The following is a 23,731-nucleotide window of genomic DNA, read 5'->3' on the forward strand; positions in this document are numbered from 1 at the left end:
AGACAAGCACAAAAATGACAGCAGTAAAAACAAAACAAAAAAAATTAAAATACTTTGGCTAGGGTGACATGAGCTGGTCATTTCATGACATTAAAATGCTATAATGAGTGCTTGAATCATTTGCCATGGCAAATATTGGAAGCAGTGGGTTATTAAACAATGCAAGTATGATGAACATGAAGTAGAAACATGCTATGTCTGGCTACTAAGTCTTGCAGTTCTAAAAAGCAGCAGTGTATCTAGTTGCAATGCACATTTCTCTCTGTGATGCTCCTATAAATTTCATGATACATGTGCTCTGAAGTTTTAGGTCATTTCATTGCATATAGGGCCCTAAAACTCTGATCCAAGCCACCATGGGATAAATGAGTTTAAAGAAAATGCTACTCTTGAAATGAATGCTTTTCAATAACTATGATTTCTTACATATCAGTTTAGCAAGAGCTTTACTGAGAGCTAGAAGAATAACTGGATAATTTGCCATGCATAAATAGTGTGTAATCAGTCTATTGTCTTCACACCGAATCACAATCCCCAAATTCTGACACTGCTAAATTGTTTGGACAATATTTTTATTATAGTCATCAACATATACCAGAAAGCTGTAAAGCATTTTTGAATGTAATCTTTTCTTCATATTTGCCTACTGTAGAAGGAATATTGCTGATTACAGATGATGGTTAGAAGAACAGCAGTGGGCGTTGGGATCATATGTGTGTGTCGTCGTTTCTCCTCTCCTCCCCCCCCCGGGGTACAGATTTCCACTTCCTTCCTGGTTTTAAATAATTTATTTATAAGTATATATTAGGGTGGCTATTTTACTGGTCAAAAAAGATTTGGTCAATAAATTTAATACTAGTCAAATATTTTAACTTTTGTGTAAACAATGACATTCACATTACAAAAATTGTAAGTAAGAAATCACTATTGAACAATTTATTAAACAGTTTTCTTCCCTTTGGCTTTTATTGTTTACTACCAGGGTCAGTCTATACGGCAGTTTCAAAATTAAAATCAAGTAACATGACTTCTTTAAAGAAAACGTACAGAGGCAATTACTGCAGCTGGCCGGTAGGATAAGCTTCTCTGTGCTGCTGGGCAGTACCTGATGGTTGTAGGGATTTGGGGCAAAAGGACCTCATACTCTTGCCCTCACTAAAAAACTATGGCATCCTCCTGAAACAATAAGGATAGCTGTCACCTGCCCATGTATAGCCTTGGCTTCATAGAATATTTGTGGTCAAGTAATTGTAGGACAACTGACTAGTGTGCCAGCCCTATTATTATTATTATTATTATTATTATTATTATTAGATTTATTTCCCGCCTCTCCCGATAGGCTCGAGGCGGGTCACAACAACTAATCCCATTAAAATTCCCATTAAAACATCACTCTACTAACATGGCGGCTAAAAATCCCATCCCTCCCCCAATTATTAAGAGGTGAAGAGGAAAGGATAGGGGAGTAGCGTACACTCCAACTCCTAGGGGGGGAGCGATGTCCCTGATTTGCTGACCCCAGCCTCAACCATAGACCTGGTGGAAGAGCTCCATTTTACAAGCCCTGCGGAAAGCTGACAAATCCCGCAGGGCCCGCAGATCGCCCGGGAGCTCATTCCACCAGGTAGGGGCCAGGACTGAAAAAGCCCTGGCCCTGGTCGAGGCTAGGCGCGCTTCCTTCGGGCCGGGGACGACCAACAGGTTCTCACCCACAGAGCGTAAGGCCCTGTGGGGGGCATAGAGCGGTAGGCGGTCCCTCAGGTATGTGGGTCCCAACCCGCGTATGGCCTTGAAGGTTAAAACCAAAACCTTGAACCGGATCCGGGCAGCAATTGGCAGCCAATGCAGCTGCCTCAGCACCGGCTGGATGTGGGCCCTCCAAGATGTTCCAGTGAGGACCCTGGCAGCTGCATTTTGTACCAGCTGTAGTTTCCGGATCAGGGACAAGGGTAGGCCTGTGTAGAGCGAGTTACAGAAATCTATTCTGGAGGTGACTGTCGCATGGATCACTGTGGCCAAGTGGTCAGGGGACAGGTAGGGCGCTAGTAGCCGGGCCTGGCGAAGGTAGAAAAATGCCTGGCCCGCTACTCTCTTGACCTGAGCCTCCATAGTCAGGGAGGCATCAATGGTCACACCCAAATTCCTAGCTTGGGGCACGATGGTAAGTTGCACCCCTGCTAGGGTGGGTAAACGCGCTATCTGTTCCCGCCCCCTTCCCCCCAGCCACAGGACCTCCGTCTTGGAGGGGTTGAGTTTCAGGCGACTCTGCTCGAACCATTCTGTCACTGCTTCCAAACACCTGGCCTAGTGCTTGCTAATCATGGTTAACACTAACCCTGTTCCTTCTTATCCAAAATGTGCAGACCAATTTCAGGCTCTGAGAGGAATTTGGGTCAGTATTTTCGATACCTAATGGTAAACTGAGCCTCTTGTGGCGCAGAGTGGTAAGGCAGCCGCCTGAAAGCTCTGCCCATGAGGTTGGGAGTTCAATCCCAGCAGCCGGCTCAAGGTTGACTCAGCCTTCCATCCTTCCGAGGTCGGTAAAATGAGGACCCAGCTTGCTGGGGGGTAAACGGTAATGACTGGGGAAGGCACTGGCAAACCACCCCGTATTGAGTCTGCCATGAAAACGCTGGAGGGCGTCACCCCAAGGGTCTGACATGACTCGGTGCTTGCACAGGGGATACCTTTACCTTTAATGGTAAACTATGGTTAAGGCCTGATGAAAGCCTTTGTGGTTAGTGATTATAGGGCCATACTAGGATCAGGGAGACCTGGATCCAAATCCCCACTCTGCAATGAAGTTCACTGAGTGACACTGGGACATTCTGTCTGTCTGTATCTCTCTTTCAGCCTAACCCATCTCATGGGAATTGTTGTGAGAGTAAAATGAAGGAGGAAAGAATTACATATTTTGGCTCTGCCCTCTTCAGGGGGAAAAACAGGATAAAATTGTGACAAAAGAGAGATTTTACAAGGGAAATTTAAGATGACTGGGATGGGAAAGGTAGTATATGCAAGACTGCTAGCTGATCTTTCAACCATTGGCAGCATTTGACAATCTGTACTGAAGCAGAAAGTCTTGTCCTGAGAAAGGCAGTGCTAAGAATAGGCTGCCTTAATGGTAATACTTTCTAAACTCTAATTGCACTTTCTACATTCAATTTTGAACTCTACTGCAAAGTCCATTCAATTTCCTGAAAAACTGATGGCTTTCCAGAACAGATATACAGCAAGGAAGCACATAATTTTGATAGACATATATTAACTTAGACCATCATACAATGTTTTCCCATTTTCTTTCTTTGGTTCTTTTGACACACAGAAGTTAACAAGGGAAAATGAGAGTGATTTCATGCTAGAGCATCACTATAAGACAGTATACAAACATATGACAAGATGTAATTTATTCATAGTTTAGAGACTAATGACAGCAACAATTAACATGCTCCTTGTTAAGCTATGGCATCTTTATTTCCAGGGTGAGTTGAGATTTTCATTAAAAATCATTTATTTCAATATGAGGCCTAACCCAGTCAAACAAGCTTTAAAAAAACCTCTTGATTTTAGTTTGTGAGGTAAGCCTATACATTCTCTTATACTGAAATCAAGAAGAGCATACATTTACAGATTTTTATCTGGCTTATGCACATATTCTTACATAGCTGGGATTAACCAACTTCATTAACTGTATCCTATAAGCACAATTTTATGTGGTTTAATTTCACAAGTAAATGGTTTTATTTTCCTTCCTCAAACATTGTATTGGAACTCTTAATTCCTTACTGTATCTGCTTGATTACGTTTCATGTAATTCAGTGTCACTTGTGTTCCCTCTTAAAGCACAAAACTGTTCTAGGAAAAAACAGCTACAATTACAGAAAAAGGCACAGTACCTTTTGATTATAAAGGAACTACTGTCATGTTCAATGTATTCAGGTTACTCTGTACATGCTTTTACAAATTGCAAACCTTATGGTGCAACCCAGATCATTCCAGGGCTCCAATATGCACATATATGTAGCAGCTATTATTTCAGCATCCGACAGAAGAGGAGGGGATCTATCATACAGCCTACCAAACGTACCTATGAATTATCTGTAGCTGCTTGAAGGAAGAAAAATAAGTATTAAAAATACTTTTCTGGCTTAGAAAAGCTTCCCAATCTGGTTGGTGGGGCAGGGGGGGTTATTCACTCCTGGTGACAAAGTGGCAAATGCTGGCAGGGGCTCATGGGAATTGTAATCCATGGACATCTGGAGGACCACAGGTTGACTACCCCTGCTGTAAAGTATGCCCTTGCAAACTGTTGTGATTCAAAGGCTGGTTGAGCAGACTCCTACTCTTTTTTCCCCAAGAAACACAACTTAGTATATGCAATGGCAAGTTCAAATGAATGGTATCTGATGAAGGGAGGTTTAAAAGCTTATACCCCAGAAATCTGGCTGGTCTTTAAGGAAGCAAAGAGCTCAAAATAGCTCTTCTACTGCAGACCAATACAACTACCCACTTGAAACTATCTTCAAATGAACAGGTTAATCTTTTCGGTCAAGACGTCATGCATTACGTGACAGTAAAACTGACGGAAAATAGTGACCTTGCTGACACAAGTGTTCTGGCACAATGCACTCCTATGTGAGTCAAGTGGCGAGCAGACATAGTTACATCTCATCAATATTTTAAAGAAAAAATGTGCATGTATTCTACTTGTTCTGAATCAGTTGTATTTGTTTTCGATCTGCTCCTAGGCACAATTCAAGCTGTGTTTTGACCTTTAACCTTACCTGCTACCTTCATACCTGCCTTTCCCTTTTTCTCAGTTTGCCCTAAACCTCACCATTTAGTTAATATGCACTGCTCACTAAGCACATTGTTTAGACAGTGTGAGATGGGAACAGGCTGTCCTAGTAATAATTTCTAGAAGCTCATTTCTGAAGATGAAACCTTCACTCTTGAGCTCTGCTTCCATGCTAGAGTTTTCAAAACTCTGTAAAAATCTTTTAGAACAGGAATTTGGCTGGTCTGGGCCCTTCTCTCAAATGTGTTTTGATGTTTTATTTGCTTTAGATTGTATTTTCTTTTTGTAAACTATTTTTATCAGAATATTCTAAACACTAGTATCACGGCTTCCCAAGGGGAAGGTAATTTTGATATGTGAAAGAACTGTTATCAGCTACCCAACTCACATGACTGCTTCTTACAGAAGTTATTGGAGCATCATGGGATCCAGGCACAATGGAGCATTATATGAATCCACAGATAGCAGTAGTGGAGGCTACAGCCACCTCTTATGCCGGTCAAAATTAATTTGATCCAATACACCTAAGTTTGTGTAGTTTGTAGCACAACAGAACATGACACTTGGAATTCTCTCAGCCACATAACTGGTATTTAATATCTAACCATTTTTTACCTAATAAAATTAATCACAAAAATGGAAATTTAGTATTTGCTTTGTGTTTTCTGAACTTGGATGTTTACATATTTAAAGAAATACATTTAATAATGGTAGAAATTAATTCTCGTTTAACATTGAGTGTGATTGGCTGGGAACAGTCTCTGATGTATATTAGGATCTTTACAATATTTAAGATTATTTCATCAGAACTATCTTAAAGTTAATAGCTGATTAGTGCAACTTTTTATGGCAATATTTAACATCAGTAGTAAACTTATGATGGCATCATACATATTATAAAAATATTTTTCCAAAAGAAGATTCAAATGGAACTACAGATGATTAGTAAGTTACTCTTTCTACATACCTTTCCCTTTTTGATACAATAAAAAAGTATATATATAAATATACTGAAAGTATATTGCATGCAGTATACTGCAATTCAAGTTATTTTTTAGTTGATACAGTATGTTGCAACATATTTAAAAGCATGACAAAGGAAGAAGTGCATGGTTCTATATACTAATTTAGAGATTATGCTTGGAAGTTCAAGTTAGAAAGGTAGAATTGTTCAGACAAATGTGTTACAAACTCCCACATTTTTTCATCTTCTATCATGTTAATATGAAAGACTAACATACGTTTAAGAATATACAAAAAAAGGTACAAATTTTTTAGACAGGGTTCCTTTCTCTAGAGTACATGAAACGTGTGGAACAAAAGTGCATGAGAGAGAAAGGATTTGGATGCCTGAAAAATATTTGGTAAGAGAAACTAATCTTCAGGCTAGCTAAAGTACCGAGGTAACGGGTATGCTGTCAGACTATGTTACAAGCACTGAAAGTGTAACAACCGTTTTAAGCGTTCAATACAATTCCTTTTCATAAAATAATCTGATGTGTATTTACAAGTTTAGCACAATAGAAACACAAAATTGTAAGGCATAATAATAATTCTTGGCAGACAATGCTATGACACATTCTTTTGACAAAATAGGTACCAGATGGCGATAAATATTCTGGCATGTCATTGGATTTTTGCTTTGTTTGCTTTTAATATCTTCATTTGCAACGTAATCTGGCCACCAGGTATGCAATGCTCAGAAACAGCCACACAATCAGTAAATTGGGGCTTAGAGCTAGCAAAGGAATGGAGTAGAGAAGACTGGGGTCTAGCCTGAAATCCCGGATGGGCACCAGGCCACACAAGTTCTTCTGGGTGACTACCTCCCGCGTTCCAATACTGTGAAAAGGAAGAAGTTTGGGGAGAACCAAAAATAATAGGAAGGAAGAAACACAGACATGCAGTGGGTGTACCCAAAAGATATGCCATGCAATGGGTGTACCAAAACAACAAAAAGAAAACCGTAAGGTGGCAAAGAAAGAATAAAGGGAAGAGGAGAAAAAATGTTGAAGAAGCCCCAACAGAAAACAGAATGTGTTAAGTAAAAGAAAGAAGGAAGGTGTGCCAATTTAAAATAATAGTAATAATAAAAGGCACAATTACAGAATAAAGGAGAGAGAAAGAGAATAAAAAGAGAAAATAAGAGAGAATACTGTAGTCTACTGAAAATAAATACATGTAGGTTGAACAACAATGGTTTTCCATGTTCATGTTCTCATTTGGCCAAGCAATGTCCCATGCTACTCTGCCATGCTTCCACATGCTGCAAAGAAATTGAGCTCTGAAAAGAAAACTGAACATGAATAACCATTATAGCATTTGACCCTTTCAATAATTCTTCAATGAGAATCGTACTGAATTAATAAAATAACCTAGTTACTAAATATAGGCACTTTAAAATATTAAATTGGTTAAAACTAAAAATACTTTTTAAGGCATTAAAAAAATCATGAGCATGATAAATTGGCCTCTTTATCAACCAAAAATGCTACCTGCTAAGAAAGGATGACTTATCCACCAAAGATTCTTCATCCATCCTACATTTGAGATAATAATTTTGACTCCTCCATTTAATTTTACATCTTCAGAATTAGATTTTCATTTTAAATGTTCTTTTGTGTTCAGATGGTAAGCACCCCTACTCATTAGATCTGACTACTGTTGTTTCTTCATGATTTGGGCTGAAGACAGATAATATCACCGCTATAAAAGAAGGGGGATGGAATTTCCAAATTATTTATCCCCCCTCTTGCAAAGCCTTGCAGGCTCCCAGATTGTCATTTTATCTAATTAGTGAACTGGCCAGCTCTGCAGGGTGTACATAAGAGGCTCTGCAGAATGCAGAAAATTTGTAAATTAACAACAAAGGAGAAGAGACTCTAAAAACTGGCCTGATAAGGATTGTAAATGCTCTAGTTGAGCAAAGAATTTAGAGAAGTTGGGAGTCAGTTATTGGGACAAAATGGATACAAGGAAAATCAACTGTTCAAGCCCCTGAGGGCACTGAAGACTTGGGGGAGGGGATTCCAAAATTGTTGTCCCCTAGTTCCTTATCAGGCTCTCAGTAATTATAAAAGTGAGTATTAGATTAGAGTACCTATATAAATATACTACCTTTATGCAAAAACAGCTATTTTGCGACACTGGATTAGGGAGCTATGTTCATTTTAAGCAATATAAATTAACTCTAGTTTAACTTTTGTCAAACAACCAGCTAGCAACTATTGTAATTGTGTAGTAAGATCATGAATACTCTCTTCAAATTTATGCTAGCAAGGCGGGCAATCAAGCCAAGGAATGTCCTCTTGCTCAATTTTTATTTGATATTTGAATTGCAGGAGAATGCCAACATTTATTTGTTCCAAATTTTGTTATGGATGAACATCCATAGTTCTTCTCTTAAAAGTTCTAAAAAATACAGTGACAAGAGATTCCGCCCCCCCCCCCCCAGCCCATATTTGACCCAAAGATACTAAATGCCATCCAGTCAGTATTCAGCACTTTCAACACAGAATTAGTCTTAACATAAAATCATTAATTTTCTTTTGGGGGGGATTAAAAATTACAAACCGTAAACTACTACTGAAAAATTAATGAAAATACACTTGGGCATGTTTCATTATTCTCCTATCTTCAGCATAATATATTCTGAATTTGGTTTAATCACATGTCACTTGAACTTCATGGAATCCTATGGTTTATGGACAAGCTCCAAGAGGCAGAAATATGAACACTTAACTGGCAACAAATATTTTTTTCATGGGTCATTGAAGATTCAGAAAAGGTCAAATAGCAAAGACATACAGAAAGGATAAGAGAATTGAACACTTTAGAGAATTTGGTGAAAAGACACACAGTACAGTCAGCAAGAGTGAATGCTGAAAACAGGACTCCACAGTAGTGCTGAACCACACCGATAAAAGACTGAAACTGGATTTCTTATCCTTTCTTTTTTTGGTATGTGAAATTGGAGCTCTCCAGCAGTGCTTGAAACAATGTATTGGACAACATGAACAGATTCGTTTTTATTTTAAAAAACAAGAATTTAATTTTGAAAACATGTCTGCTGCTTCAGAAAACAGAAGTTAAACTGGTATGACAACAGTACACTGACAAGTTGTGATGGGTTTGGACTGCTGCATCATGAAACATAATGACAACTTGCGGAAGGAACAAACTGAATCGCTATTGAAAATAAAGCATAGCAAACCAGTGCAACCTGCAGATGTGCATCCATCACAAAGCAGATAATTACACCGATCACCTCAAAGGAAATGACGCGAAACAACAAAGTGGCAGGCGAGGTAGTATCTCAGTTTACAATCTTTTGAACCGGCAGATCAGAAAAGATTGTCTGCTTTGCAATTCCTTTCTTTTATCTTGGCAACTGTCCAGTCAACTGACAAAAAACTGAACTTACCAACTGGGTTCAACTTTGAGGGATTTAAAAAAATTTAAATGTGGCAATTCTTCATCTCAAACATATTGAGATCTAAAGTATATCAGGCAGCTGTAGTTGGGGCAATTTACCATCCTTCCTTATTTAGCATATGACTCTACCTGTCAAAGACTGAGAGAGTCACTCATCTGCAGTTTACACGGCTCCAGGATAAGGAACAAGTGGCCAGTCAGTCAGCAGACCAGTTCTTACCTCCGCATGCATTCCAGCGCCTGTGTGAAGACCTGAGGAGCCATTCCATGCTCATGCTGTAATATTAAACACTGCTCCAGAGTCACCGACATGGCAGTCCTATCCTTGGCACTTTTACAGCTTGTAAACCGAACACCATTAAGTCTGCGGCAAATCTAGAAAAGTGTATCAGCAATCAGTCTTCTTTGCAGGGTCAATAGACAATACAACTACCACAGTTCCACAGCGCCTGTGAGACAGAGCTCTTGCGCCAGGCATTTGGTTGAGGTTGGGCTAAAGAAGATCCCTCCTGTAGAAGCCCACTGGATGCCCATCCATCAGAGCAGATGACCTCTCCGGAGGCTAGTAAGTGGGCTGAACAGGGACTGGACGGGGTTGGGAGGGAACAAATGAGATTGTGCTGTTTTATGGGTCTTTTATCTGTAAACCGCCTCAAGCTGGCATGGCTGGGAGCAGCAGTCAATCAATTCAAATATAAAATACATAAATAAACTATTCCATGACTACTACGGCAGTAAGCCATATAGACAGTGGAATAGAGACTGGACAGAGTTTGGGAAGTGCAGCATTACAATGTGGTCAGCCTTTAAAAGAAATACATTCTTTATGAATTTATGAGGGAGATTTCCACTAGCTTCAGGTGAACAGATAAATGGCAAAGTGAGTAGCCGGTGTGTATCCACCTAAGTATTGTTATAAGGAAGTAACAATAAATACCTCAGCAGCTTGCCAAAGAATATCAACATTCTTATTTTTCCTTGCATGTACATTCTGTCCCAGAAACCGCAACAGTTCAGGCAGGCACGTTTGACTACGAGATCGAGGTAGACCTTAAATTAAAAAACAACAACAAAAACACTAAACAGGAGCATTCCTCCTCCTTGATTGTCAATATTTACTCTGGTATGCGTTGTATCACGCATGAAAATAAATGCTTAGCAGGGCCATATTTTCTGTAATACATTAGATGTTTTATAGATAGGAACGACTGTGACCTAGATTAATCACTACCAGATTTCGTACTCCAGGAGCTAGAGTCTTGGAAACTACACCAACTTACTAATCTTTTTATTATTTATTAAAGTACTTTTAAACATTAATTGCTCGCAACACATAAGGAATGTTTGTGCGTGTTCTTGGAAATATCTGAATCCTTCCTGGAACACTAATTTTTATCAATGTTGCAATAAGCAGAGACTCATCTTCCTGTTCTTCACTGAGGTTCAAACTACACAAGATGGTTGGCAGGCAAGTTTATATCTAATTTGCTCCAATCATGTATCAAGTCAAAGTGGAATGGTACTTTAAACACTAAAAGGTGTGTATGGGGGGGGTGGTGATTGGAAGCATTCAACTTTCTCCATGATCAGCTATAGCATTGGGGGGGGGGGAGGATCCAGCTGTTTTTAAATGCTCCTTACCAAGGCCACGAGTGTTTGAAGGGACCTCCCCATGTTACAACTGATTATGATAGCCCCGTGGGGCTGTCATGATCAGCTGTAACACAGGGGGGATCCAGCTTCCTTTAAACACTACACACTAATGCTGGGAGCATTTGAAGGGATCCCTCTGCATAACAACAGCCCTGGAGGACTGTCATGATCAGCTGTAATGCATGCCTCCTTAATATGCTCCCCACCTGCCTTGGCAGGCTGGTAAGCATTTAAAGGGACCCCCCTCCCCACCTTAGAACTGATTATGACAGCCCGTGGAAATGTCTTAATCAGCTGTAACACAGGAACCCTGCTTGGTTTAAACACTCCCCACCTGCCTTTGCAAGCATTTAAAGGAACCAGGCCCCCACATTAGGTAGGCAGGCCACAGTCCCTTTCAATACTCTCCTCCCTACCTTTACAGACTGGGGGGGGGGGGAGTATTGAAAGGAACCGTGGATGGCCCAGAGCCCATTCTATTTTTTGTACAACTGGCCTTACTTCTAGTCCTTAATATTTGTGAAACCCCAATGCATTTTACATCAAGCTTCTTCAGGTGGATATCACTGTAATAATAAAAACAATATTCAATACATAATTGTATAAAATTAATATATATTATAAATATTCAAAAACATAACAGAGCGTGCATAGAGTATAATATGACATTAATTATATTATATACATAATCATATTACCCAATTGCAATTAATTTTAGATGTTACAGATGAAATGGCCTAAAATCACTGACCTTTCGGTTATCACTAGAATGTTACTTTTCCTTCTATAAGTATTAAACTGAATGAGCTGTCCAGGCATGTGCCAATCCTTATCTGTAGGAATGAATGCCAAGTAATGTTGTCCTTTAACCCTTTCATATCCAAGGTCCCAATCTCAAAATCCAAGCTGTTCCTTGTCTTACTAAATTTCTATCATCTCTCCTGTCTGATTTAAATAGTATCCACAACCTGAAATCTGTGGGTTTGTGATTATATTATGTGAAATACTGGACAAGAAAAGCACTAATTCACTTGTGAGAAATATTACTTCTATGTTCAGAGACTTTCTTGGTCCAGGACTTCAACTGTGACACCAAGTTTGAGCTTCTGTATACTGCCAGTCCTTTAAGACATTATAACAGTGTGCCGTGAAACTGAGACAGGACTAATCTCCATTGACTTTTGTTTAATAACTTTAGCTGAAATCCTATCATTTCTTGAGTACATCAAGAATTTTCTAAAATCAGAATGTCCTAGTGCAGCTGTCCCCAACACCCGGTGCAGAGACTGGTACCGGTCCGTAGATCAGTCGGTACCGGGCTGCAGCTCCTCCCCGGCTGCTGCCTCGGGAGCTGCCCTGCCACTCTTCCGCTGGCTCACCTTTGGTGCTCTCCAGCGGCTGCCATGGCTGGGGCTCCCACTCGGCGTTGCACTGCACAGCTGCTGCTGGCAGCGCCCCACAGTGGGAAGCGGGAAGTCAGGGGCGCCGGCGGGAAAGCAAGCGAAGCAGGGGCTCAGGCGGCAGCAGTCACGTCCCTGGGCAAAAGACTACCCCCCCCCTGGTCCTCAGTAAAATTGTCAAGCGTTGATCGGTCCCCGGTGATAAAAAGGTTGGGGACCACTGTCCTAGTGCATTCAAGAAGCACTGGTTGTTGTGCTTCACAGACTTTGAACAAAAATATTTTACAGAAATATCATTACTTAAATGGAATTCCAACGTATTGGATATGAATTTACACTTACAATCTTCAGGCAAAACTTCTTTGAACTGCTCAAAATAGGAATTCAACCGCACTAAACTTTCCATGTTAATAATTTCTTGTAAAGAGGTGTCCCCAAACCTTTAAAGATCAAATATGGCAGATTAGCAAATAAACAAATAGTTTTTTCTCCCCAAGATCAGTTCCCAGTTGTGACCAAGTTAGTTACTACTAATTAGATTCATTTAATTTAAAATCTGTTCAATAAGATTCTGAAAAACTCTACCAGGTCCACTCATAACAGGATTCAGTGATACAAAGGTCACAGCTGATCAATACTTAATACTACGCGGGCCAGATCCCATACAGCAGAGGAATTATAAAGGTGGGTAATGAGAAGTAGATGAGAATAAGATAAATAAATGACCCATATTTATTAATGGGGATTTTAGGATTTTGTAACCCGCCACGAGCCGCAGGGAACAACAACAACAACAACAACAAAGAAAGAAAGAAAGAAAGAAAGAAAGAAAGAAAGAAAGAAAGAAAGAAAGAAAGAAAGAAAGAAAGAAAGAAAGAAAGAAAGAAAGAAAGAAAGAAAGAAAGAAAGAAAGAAAGAAAGAAAGAAAGAAAGAAAGAATACTTCAAACAGGTCCTTGTCTTCATCCAACTTATTACCAAACCATCACTTGGATAATCAAGAGGTAATTAACTGGATTCGCCTCTTAATTAACTCAATATACTCCTGAATAAATTAGATAACCACAGTTAAACACAAAGCATTTAAAAATACTATTATACGTACTTCTCTGCTAAGGTTTGTTGTTCGTTGATCCCCACGTTGAAGAGCACGGGCTGAACTCTCAGCAGCATGCCGCTCTGGATCTCACGGGGCAGTGCATCAAATAAGGTGCTTGGCAATGGGATTCTCACATTAAACCCATCACTAATTTAAAGCAGAATTTTAAAAGATTGTTAAACAGGATTGTCTTTTAGAGTACCATTTATATTCTTTGTCATACATTCAGCAAGATTAATTTCCAGTCATCTTTAGTTACTATAATCAATGAATGTAAAGGAGCACCACTTATTCTCTGGATGACGTGATTCTTGTACTTCAAGAAAGTTATCAAATCTCTTCAACAGCCATGGGTTTGACCAATTCTGAGCTTATTTGGATGGAGAAGCTTTGCTATTCAATTGCTATTAAAATAAGAGAGCCATTCTTATGTCATTACAATGGAACATTCCAATGGAATACCCACAGAGGCATGACTTCTATGTGTGAAAGCATTGTTTTTCTTCTCCAGACCAAGGCTGAAATAAGCCAATTTCTGTTCCCCCATTATCACCCATAATATTTCCCCTGCAAATGATCAGGGATGTTCATAGAGAGAGTATATGACAAAACGCTAATTTTGGTACACATTTCATAGCTGCTTATCAGCTGTACATATGAAATTAACAGTACATCCTTGATCAAAACTAGCCTCCTCTATAAAAAAGAAGCCCATTTCTGCCCAGTTTATGTTATTCAAGTATCCTAATCTTCACCAGGACTTGCTTTCACAACTTCTCCCTCCCTCCTGGTTTATCTTTACCGATTTCCTGTAATGACTGGCAGCATGTCAGCAGACGCATTTGACGAGGCCTGAGTTACTTTAAATGTTACATTCCTTAAGTCCATTATCCCCACACTCATGTCTTCAAGCATTGCCAGCTCTTCGCCTAAGTGAATAATGGGAGAAGAGGAGTCTTTTGTTATACAGAAAAGGTGGAAATCTGCTGCACAAACTTGATTAAGGACTGAAAATGTAAGTAAATGCATCCATAGATGAACCTATATATTTAGTGTTCTAGTTTAGGGGGTGGGGGGGGGGGTTATGGGTGGGTTGGTTGGTTCTTTACCATAAGTGCTCAAAAGGCTTTCAAACTGCGCCAGCAGGCCAATGGTGTACAGCTGCCTCAGGAATCCGTCATCATGGAGGCAATTCCTCAGCTTGATGATGAAGCCACAAATAAGGGCTGTCAGCTGCAAAAGATGATGTGGAAATTATATACTTGAAGGCCATTGCTGAAGGTGCTCAGAACTCTCTTGTCACTTGGAACACACTGAGTGCAAAAATCTCTGTGGCTTTTTAATGCACTTGGTATTCAGACAAGAAGCTTTCTAACAGAAGAACCTTGAGAATGAAACTTAGGCCTCTTCTAACATGGGGTTTTCCCTCTGACATGACTTCCAAACAGTGGTGGGTTTTTAGGGGGAGGTTTTAGTTTCTATTGTGACCTTGTGCTATAATCACCATGTTTACAGGATGTCCCATCCCATGTTTTTTTTTCCAGACCTGTTTCTGGTAAGAATGAGGTCCAGGCACATTATGACACTGTATGGAAAGAATAGTACACATTTTCATGCCCTGCAAAGATGCTGCCCACATCAATGCCATTTTTCCTGCATTTTATTGCCCTGCTGTCCAACCAGGGCTCTTTTTGAATCTTTAAAAGGAAACTGGTAATTGCTATAGTGCTATAATGGTCTACTGCTACATATCTATTTCAAATGTTCATAACACCCACACGGAGCCTGCCTGAAAACAAAAACAGAAAAGTAGACATGAGTCATCAAATCAGCGGTGACAACCACAACCCTGAGAGTTAGTGTGGATTCACTGTGGAGCACTCGTGGAGGGAAAAGTCAGGGGAGAAAGAAGGAGGAAAAAACACGGCAAGCCCCTTGGGTGGAAGCTCTGCCACTAATGTGCATGCCTCTGTATTTTGCAGCAGCAAGTCCAAACAAATGCTGCATCAGAGGCATTTAGCTCTGAGTAATGGAGTGGGGTGGATGAGTGGGTACTCAGGCAACAATCCTTGGAGCTCAAGATGTTCCTAGGAATGTTTTCCCTGTGTAGTGAGAGGTGCACTTGTTCTTAGGATGGCTGTCATGATCACTCCATGGGTTCTACATCTGCCTAGCATCCTTTGTTAACACATACTCTACTTTTATACAAAAAGGATAATTCTGTTTTCTGTCACAGTCTTCCAACTTAATCTCCCATATTCATAAACACATGCCACGTCTAACTAATGAGTACATCACCACTTTCTTGCTTACGGTTTGGCAAAACACAACATCCCGACGATACTGAAGGCTCAAGCAAAGAGCTATCGTAGGTGCACTGTCCTGCATCAAGAGGAAGACCATCGCTTTCTTTGCCTTATCGCTCATCATGGCCACACAGTCTGTGAGTGTTGTCAGCAGTGGGTAAAGAGCCTCACTCCATTCGCCTACAATGTTGACAAAGGAGGAGAGTGAAACAGCAACAAAATCCTTGGGCAGTTTTATAATCTACGATTAAGAAAGAAACGTTCTAGTATAACAACAACAGTAACAACTTTATTTTTATAACCCGCCATTCCTTCATACAATTAACTTTGCACTGATAAACAGTTTTCTGAACACCTAAATTAAATTATATAAATTAAATTATATATTAACTATAATTTATAAACTGTCTCCTTAGACTTACAGAGGGAGCCTGATTTTGTTGGGCGGGTTGGTGGTTTTTTGGATGGTTTAGTTACTGTTTTACGGGTAGGGAGGCCAGCATTTTCTCGGTGTTAATTTCTTGGCCATAGGGCTAGCAGAACTTTCAGGCCCTCCAGAACTGTTTAAGGTCCTGGAGGGCCCTAATCTCCTCAGGGAGAGCATTCCACCAGGTTGGAGCCAGGACTGAGAAGGCCCTGGTTCTGGTCAATGCCAGGTTTACTTCTTTTGGCCCAGGGATGCTGAGCAGCTGATGTTCCCTGGATCTTAAGAGTTCTTTGAGGAGGGGTATAGCGGAAGAGGTGGTCCCATAAGTAAAGGAGTTCCAGACCATTCAGGGCCTTAAAGGTTAGTACCAGAACCTGTACTGCCTCCACCTGGAGCTTAGTTTATACTGGGCTGCAGGAGAGGCCAAGCTAGCTCCAGGATCAGGCTGGTATTTTTTTTAATTGGCATATTTTTGTTCGGGTTCATTAACCCCCCCCCCCCATTCAGGATTTCCAAAAAATCCCAGATTATTTTGAAATCCTGAATTTTTTTCCAGTAGACCCCAACCAAAAAATATCAGTAAAAAACCCCAGCCAACTGCACACTTCTAGAAGAGACTACAAAAGTATGCTACGTATAAGACCAAAGAATGCTACCCAGTATCTCCAGGCACTGGGTAAGATGTGGGACTGCAGAGTTGGCCATACCCTGGAGAGCTGCTTGCACAGCTGATGAGCAAACCATTTTCCTGACTCTGACCAAAGCAGTTCCACATATTATTAATTTTAATAATTATAGTCTTAATTTTAACAATGGCTAGAAATTGTGTTCAGCCTTTATTTGGCAGTAATAACACGGCATATGTTTTGCTTAAGAAACTTGCAAATACATATTGTCATTATTTTTAAAGACACAAAGTTCTATTTTAGCCTGTTTTATTGTGGTATTAGAACAAAATGGTCCCCCATCCTGGAAACTACGCCACTACCAGCTTGGGCCATATAAACATTGGTGAACTGAACTGAGATAGAAAAGGGACAGTTCAGGCATCAGAATGTAACTGGAACAAACACTGGTTAAAGCTTGAAGGAATGACGACTTCAGTTTCCCTGACAACTCTCCAAAAGAAGGGCAGCTATGGAAACTTATTTTTTAAAATATCATAAAGCAATGAGACAGTTTAAATCCATATTCCAACACATAAATAGAGAATCCCACAAAATAAATTCAGGAAGATTATTTGGCTCTATTTCTCAGCCCAAAGTTGGATTACTTTAACAACAGGAAAGCTCTTTTTTATGAAACAGATTTTCCAAAACAATCTGATCCTCTAAAAGAGATATCTATCTTTGTAATGAAAAATAAAGATTATTCTTTGACAAGTGTGTTTGCTTCAAAGAGCTTTTCACAGACAAATTGTTTTTTTTAACAACCAAGAATAGTCTTTCAGAGATTGCTTTTTCATAATTAAGAAATGAATAACTGTTTATTTAAAAACAGTCCTGAAAGATGGACAGAAATTCTCAGCAATTAAAGTTAGTACCTGGCAACATACCTAAAACAAATGGAAACTCACTCACCCACACACAAAGTAAATCAACAAATATTTTTAATTGTGGAAAAACTAAAACAAAACGTCCACTGAGATGCTAAAGAGCCACTCGCAAGAGCAAGAAAGAGACTTAAAATGCACAAACAACCCAAGATCAATGTGAAATGCAGGAATAATGGGGCCCAATCCAAATTGGTAGGCGTGGATAACTGGACGGCTGGAACTGCTCTTGGCTCACCCATCTTCCAGGAGAAAAACAGTCACCGTTCTTAAACACCTCAAAGTCTATATCCTGAAAAGAACCAGTGAAATACTAACAACAAGGGTGTTTAAAATGTCATTATTACGTAAGTAGAAGCAAGCAGTTTCCAATTTCTGGTCTGCAAACTTCTTCCTGCCAATTTAAATGGGTTAGATGTAATGACTGAGAGGCATGTCGCAACCACTAAAGGAGTTCTAAGATGACATCGGACCGGGTTGGCCATAGTCTCTGTTCACATATGCTAGAAGACCACTTTTAGCTCTGTTCTTCAGCCACTAGCAAATAAGTTAAGCAGGGGACAGGTAACATTGGCCTTAACCAAACAATCAGCAGCTATTTCTGACTGCTTCTTATTGCCTTATTTTTGACTGCCTTCACATCTTTACAACGTATCAAAGATACAACAATAAAAAGGCATAAAAGACAGGATTTCTGCCCTCAAGGTTCCAACCTACTAACTTGACAGTCTCAGTGGAATATCACACGGCTTCAGCTGTGTTTAACACAAACTAAAGCATGGTTTGCAGATATTTTTAAAGCAAAAGGCATGAATGGGTAGAAACCAAAACACACATACCTGGGCTGGACTCTTCAGGAGCGGGACTGCAATCTGCACAAAAATGGAGGTGCAACACATGCATGATTAAGGGGCAGCAACACATTTTAAACACAGACAACCGCAATGCTCAGTACAGGGGTTCTCAAACATTTTTGACCCCCTGGACTACCACTGTAGGCAGGGCTGTCTCATGGATCACTTCTCCTTCTGCTTGTGTCCTACTCCGCATTCACTTGTCACAAGGACATTGTGCCAAGCACAAGAACTATTTTGGAAACTAGAAGCTGGATCCTACCTAGCAAAAATGGAACAGATTCATGAATGGGTCTTCCCCTCATGATCCCCATTCTCCAGCAGGTCCCTTTTGCCCATGAAAGTCTGATGCCAGGACTCAGGAGACCAAAGCACATAAAAAGCCACAGGATGGGGGACAGAGTGGGTGAAATCACTTTGGTCTCTTACGGCAGTGGAGCTTCTTGTACAGCAGGTGGTGGATGAACTAGGAGGGGTGAATTTGTCCAGTTCACCTGCCTCCATGCAGCCTCCTCATCCATGCTGCTTTTTATTTGAATGGGCACCCCAATCTCAGGCATCAGCTTTTCTGAAGTTCAAAATGGACTACTGTGGTAGGAGGGATATCCCTTTCTGCAAGGGTCTTGCGCTTCATAGGATTCAGCTCTAGGAGGAGAAGAGATTACCATGGTGGACAAAAATAAATCTCTGTGGTGAACCAGCTGCTGCAGCATGAGCTTCAAAGAGAGTTTGAGAACCACCAGCTTAATGGATTGCATTAACGCAGCTAAACAGGAGACCAGGACATTAACAACATATGTACAGTGCATAAAGTAACCCGAAGTACATGTTTACACATGACTTTTTTTGGTGTAAGGTGCTTTATGCTTACACCCGAAATGTCGAGGGTGAATACAACCCACATGTTTGCGAACATATGTGTTTTATGCCTATGCTTATCCAGGAGCACAGACTGACCATGACATTTCAAAGAAGTACATACTCTCTGACACGTGAAATTATCCTGAGGTTCCATGTATTATTTTAGAAATGTTCAGGTCATATTTTACAGAATTGTTGAGCCTTAAAAAAGCTTGAATCCTGTGTCCAATCATGAGCAGAAGGGTGCTAACCAAAAAACCTGGAAGCCCACATTGCACTGATTATTCTGCAAACTATACAAAAGTACTGATTATGTAATTTTTTCAGAGGTCCTTCCTATCAATGCCAGGAAGTGCGTTTAAATATCCTTAAGTTTAAAAAGCAGTTTGAGGCATTGAAAGAGCGCGGTATCTCTGCAATTTCACTAGCCAAACTATTAAAAAAAAAACATTCCTATGTTTACACCCCCAAAATGCATTCTAGGGGTACTTGGGGCTGCCGTGGGAGGGGAGTGGCAAGGAGGCTACACTCCACAGAATTCTGCAGAAACATCCTGGGAGGTCAAAAGCCTATAGTCCAAGCAAATCAGAAGCTGCATTTCACAATCTTGTTTCCTCTCTTGGACTTTTCATATAGGTTTTTCAGAACTATATGTAAGATGAGTACCAGCTACTGGCAAAATATTACTTCGACCATCATGATAACTAATATTGAACATTGCATTTTCAGAAACAATGTATATGAAGCTCCTTAGATTGTAATTTTAAATCGTGTATTAACAGACACGGCAGCGAAACAGAAAGTTCCTGCATTGTGCACAGGGTTGGACTAGATGATACTGGAAGTCCCTTCCAACGCTATGAATCTATGATTCCAAAACATTACAACTGAGCTAAACACAAAAGTAGACATTAAGAAATACTGATTCATCCTTTCAACAGTTCTCAACCAGAAACTGATCAGATAATATTGGCCACATAATAGCTGGTATAACTATGTTCTATTCTAGAGCTCCACACTATACATAACTGATAGATACTAGAAACTGATTTCCCAATACACCAGTCTGATGAGCAAGACCATAGTAGTCCTTAGCAACTACTGCCATTAAATTAATTTCAATTAATTAAACCAGTACCTGTAAAAAAAATTAATCCAGTACACACACACACACACACACACACACACACACACAAAAGTCATTCATTAAGATCAAGTCCAATTTTTAACTGCAAACAGAAAAGGTGTTACTAATTTCATGTTACATAAACCATTTCATACAACTCTTGATTGTAGTGCCTCTTTATACAGGATTAATAACAATATAGATTAGAAGAATCAACAACTCAAACACCATGCAATTTTATACCAAAAATAGCAAAATAAACATTAATTTTATTTCAAGTAATTTTCTTTCTTTCTTTTATGTTCAATTATAATAGTATGAAATTATAATAGTATGAAATAGTTGAGAAATCACAGATACTTCTAGTGGTAATTAGCAATGTATTTGTATTTGTGTTTATGTCACAGAATTCTGGTGGAATTCTATACTATGCTCCTAATAAAGATTTAAAGCTTGCTCAAATTCAAGGATTCAGTTCAGATATTGTAATGTAGCCAATTTTTGGAACAATGCTAAATACAAAATAGATATCTATGGGTCTCTAACAGTAATAGCAGCTCTGGCAGCACAACCTCCTTTCCCAGCCAGATTACAAACTGGGGTACTGAAGTACAAAGGGATACAACAATATCTAAATGCCTAACATCATTTCCTAGAAGTATGGTAGATAGATGGGACCTCCCTAGTCACTAGGTTGGGTGCTGAACTGACCCTCAGCTCAGCCATCTACTCACAGGATAGGAAAACCATACAGGACCCCTGTATGGAAAGCCATATATATGCTAAATTACAGCTACGTGAATGAAGTCTATATTTAGAAACTACATTCAAAGTTTATGTACTTTCAAAACAAAATTGCAAACACGTAAAACTGTCAACAGACTGCCATTGGAAATTTGACCAAATCCTTAATAAGTACCTTGAGGAATGTGATTTTCAGCGCCTGACTATGGAAAATGCTAATCATTTTATTTTACAGAATTTATACCCTGCTTTTCTGCCGCTATAAGGGCCATCAAAGTGCTCAACAAATTAAAACATACATGATAAAATCACATCTTAAAAACCAACAAAAAACACGTCATTAAAACAATTAAACCCAGAGGTTAAAAGACATGCCAAAACATTTAAAAAAGCAGGGCAGGAAGCCTGGATCACATCAAAAAATGCAGAAAAGGTTTCAACCTCTAGTTGAAACACAAAAGACAGCTGAGCCAAGATCAAACCATGAAATATGAAGCTCTCACTCCTACTTAAAGCCCTACTGTAAGCAGGATCCTATATGTAATTGTTATACCACTTATGTCATGTAAACACGAGTTCTTTCTGGTGGTTCCAGACTTCTAAAATCCTAATGCACTGGTAACTGAGTGTCTCGTTTTGTTGACTGAACTGACTCACGGTGTGTAATCCCCTTGAGTCCCTGTGAGAAAGGCGGATTATAAGCAATTAATAAATTCTATCCCAAAGTTATTTACTTAACTTTTATTATAGCTCACCTTCCTCTACAACAGGGACTCAAAACAACTTACATATTTCTCCCCTCCATTTTATCCTGCTAAGAGCTGATTTGCTGTAACCCAATTTTTACATCCCAAATGAGTCTCAAAGACTCCCACCGATCCTACCTCTCCCCACAACAGATACCAAGTGAGGCAGGTAGGGCTAATCCTGCGTTGAGCAGGGGGTTGGACTAGATGGCCTGTATGGCCCCTTCCAACTCTATGATTCTATGATTCTAGGTGAAGATGAGAGAGCTCTGAAGGAAGTGTGACAGGCCCACAGTCACCCAGTTGGCTGCATGTGGAGGAGTGGGAATCAAATTCAGTTCTCCAAATTAGAGGCCATCACTCTTAACCACAACACCCAGCTGGCTCTCGCCTGTTCACAACATGTTAAAAGATTTTCCCAAGCAGTCCCTTTTAACATGAGCTCTGATATAAACAGAGTCCTATCACCCCCACTCCGGTACCCTCTCTGTGTTACAGAGGCAACAAATGTTGTTTTTCCTCGGCTTCATTCCATACTGCTGCTGCTCCTGTAGAAATTTAAGATCTGACAACAGGCAGGGAAAACTGTATGAGTCCTTATTGTCTAAACCTAGCCAATGTCCAGCCGTATAACTGGTTCCACCTATATGAAAGGAGATCTCTGCACATCACAGCAGTACTATGGAATGAAACCAGGGCTAAGCCGGCTGAATCATTGAAATGACTGTACAGAGAATAAAGAGATATGTCTGGCCTCAACTAGGGCAAGGACATTTTTTGTCCTGGCCCCTACCTGATGGAATGAGCCCCCAGAACACATCCAGGCCCTGCCTGAATTAGCACAATTCCACAAGAACCGCAAGATGGAGCTCTTTCACCAGGCTTTTGGTTGGGGCCGGTGATATGTCACCATCTAGTGGGCCCCCCCTATTCGCTTCTCCCTATATTCACCATCCATTATCTGTAATAAGGCATCCAGACTGCAGTCTGGCTTGAGTGAAATTCACAAAGGGTTCTGGAAAGTGGGCTGCTGAGGCTTCCTTTTGCACTTGAATGCCGCTTATTGTTTTAAACTAACTGTTGAAACTGCAAACTAATTTTAAATCTAAATCATAATTTTAACGAGATTAACGTTTCTGTGTGTTGTGTGTGGGTTCGTTATCGAACACCGCTCTGAGCTGGGCCACCTGGAGGGAGGTATAAAAATCAATCAAACAAACAAACAAACAATGGAGGAGAGGCTAAGAAATATGCCAAGGCAGAACAGAAGCAGCAGTTAAGAGGCAGAGAAAGCCATGTCTATCATACGCACTTGTGACTCTGGGACAATGGCTTGCAGAGGATGATATGGATGAAGATGATGGTGGGGGTGATGAAGATGATGGTGGGAATGATGAAGATGAGGTCTCATTTAAGGCCTTTGGCTTTATCCAATACGCTCGCGTATCCTGTTTACCTTTCTTGCTAGAACAGCTGACATCACTCTGGAAAACATCTTCGCTGCTATCACTATGTAAACGCTCTTTCTGGAGAAGTTTGTCCACCCTCTGGATTATGCACTCAAGACTTTTGTCAACGTTCACCCAAACCTTTTCCTGAGAAAATGAGAGGGGGAAGAGGAGAGCAAACAGATGCCGTTTGGATGAAACATAACAAATCCATTGAACGCAACACTGGCCACCTCAGGCTTGGTCTCACCTAAGGGAGAAACCGGAGGTGAGACAGCAGACAA

The 23,731-nt window shown here is 40.2% G+C and overlaps 1 protein-coding gene and 1 long non-coding RNA gene across 13 annotated transcripts in view; one reads left to right on the forward strand and one right to left on the reverse strand.

The window, feature by feature from the left end:
- The window catches only part of INPP4A (inositol polyphosphate-4-phosphatase type I A), a 102,163-nt gene that overhangs the window by 4,545 nt on the left and 73,887 nt on the right, over positions 1-23,731 (reverse strand). For 3 of the 12 annotated variants that reach the window (XR_013232070.1, XR_013232069.1, XR_013232071.1), the window contains 11 exons: positions 23,312-23,594; positions 18,508-18,540; positions 15,697-15,869; positions 14,493-14,616; positions 14,186-14,312; positions 13,390-13,530; positions 12,628-12,725; positions 10,170-10,282; positions 9,453-9,607; positions 2,300-6,640; positions 22-1,277 (listed from right to left, as the gene is read on the reverse strand). Coding sequence is in view for 6 of the 12 variants with exons in the window: in XM_077343457.1 (XP_077199572.1) it covers positions 6,460-6,640; positions 9,453-9,607; positions 10,170-10,282; positions 12,628-12,725; positions 13,390-13,530; positions 14,186-14,312; positions 14,493-14,616; positions 15,697-15,869; positions 18,508-18,540; positions 23,312-23,594 (1,428 nt within the window). In the remaining 6 variants the exon portion in view is untranslated. Of the gene's footprint in view, positions 1-18; positions 6,641-9,452; positions 9,608-10,169; positions 10,283-12,627; positions 12,726-13,389; positions 13,531-14,185; positions 14,313-14,492; positions 14,617-15,696; positions 15,870-18,507; positions 18,541-23,311; positions 23,595-23,731 lie in introns of those variants that run through there. The other 9 variants (XM_077343463.1, XM_077343462.1, XM_077343461.1 and 6 more) reach the window with 5 other exon arrangements.
- LOC143840220 (uncharacterized) overlaps positions 14,266-23,731 on the forward strand; it is a 61,584-nt gene continuing 52,118 nt past the window's right edge. Inside the window, exon 1 of the long non-coding RNA XR_013232075.1 lies at positions 14,266-14,398. This is a non-coding gene — a long non-coding RNA (uncharacterized LOC143840220). The remainder of the gene's footprint in view (positions 14,399-23,731) is intronic.

This window comes from Paroedura picta, chromosome 6, assembly GCF_049243985.1.
Source record: "Paroedura picta isolate Pp20150507F chromosome 6, Ppicta_v3.0, whole genome shotgun sequence".
Classification (NCBI taxonomy): Eukaryota; Metazoa; Chordata; class Lepidosauria; order Squamata; family Gekkonidae; genus Paroedura; species Paroedura picta.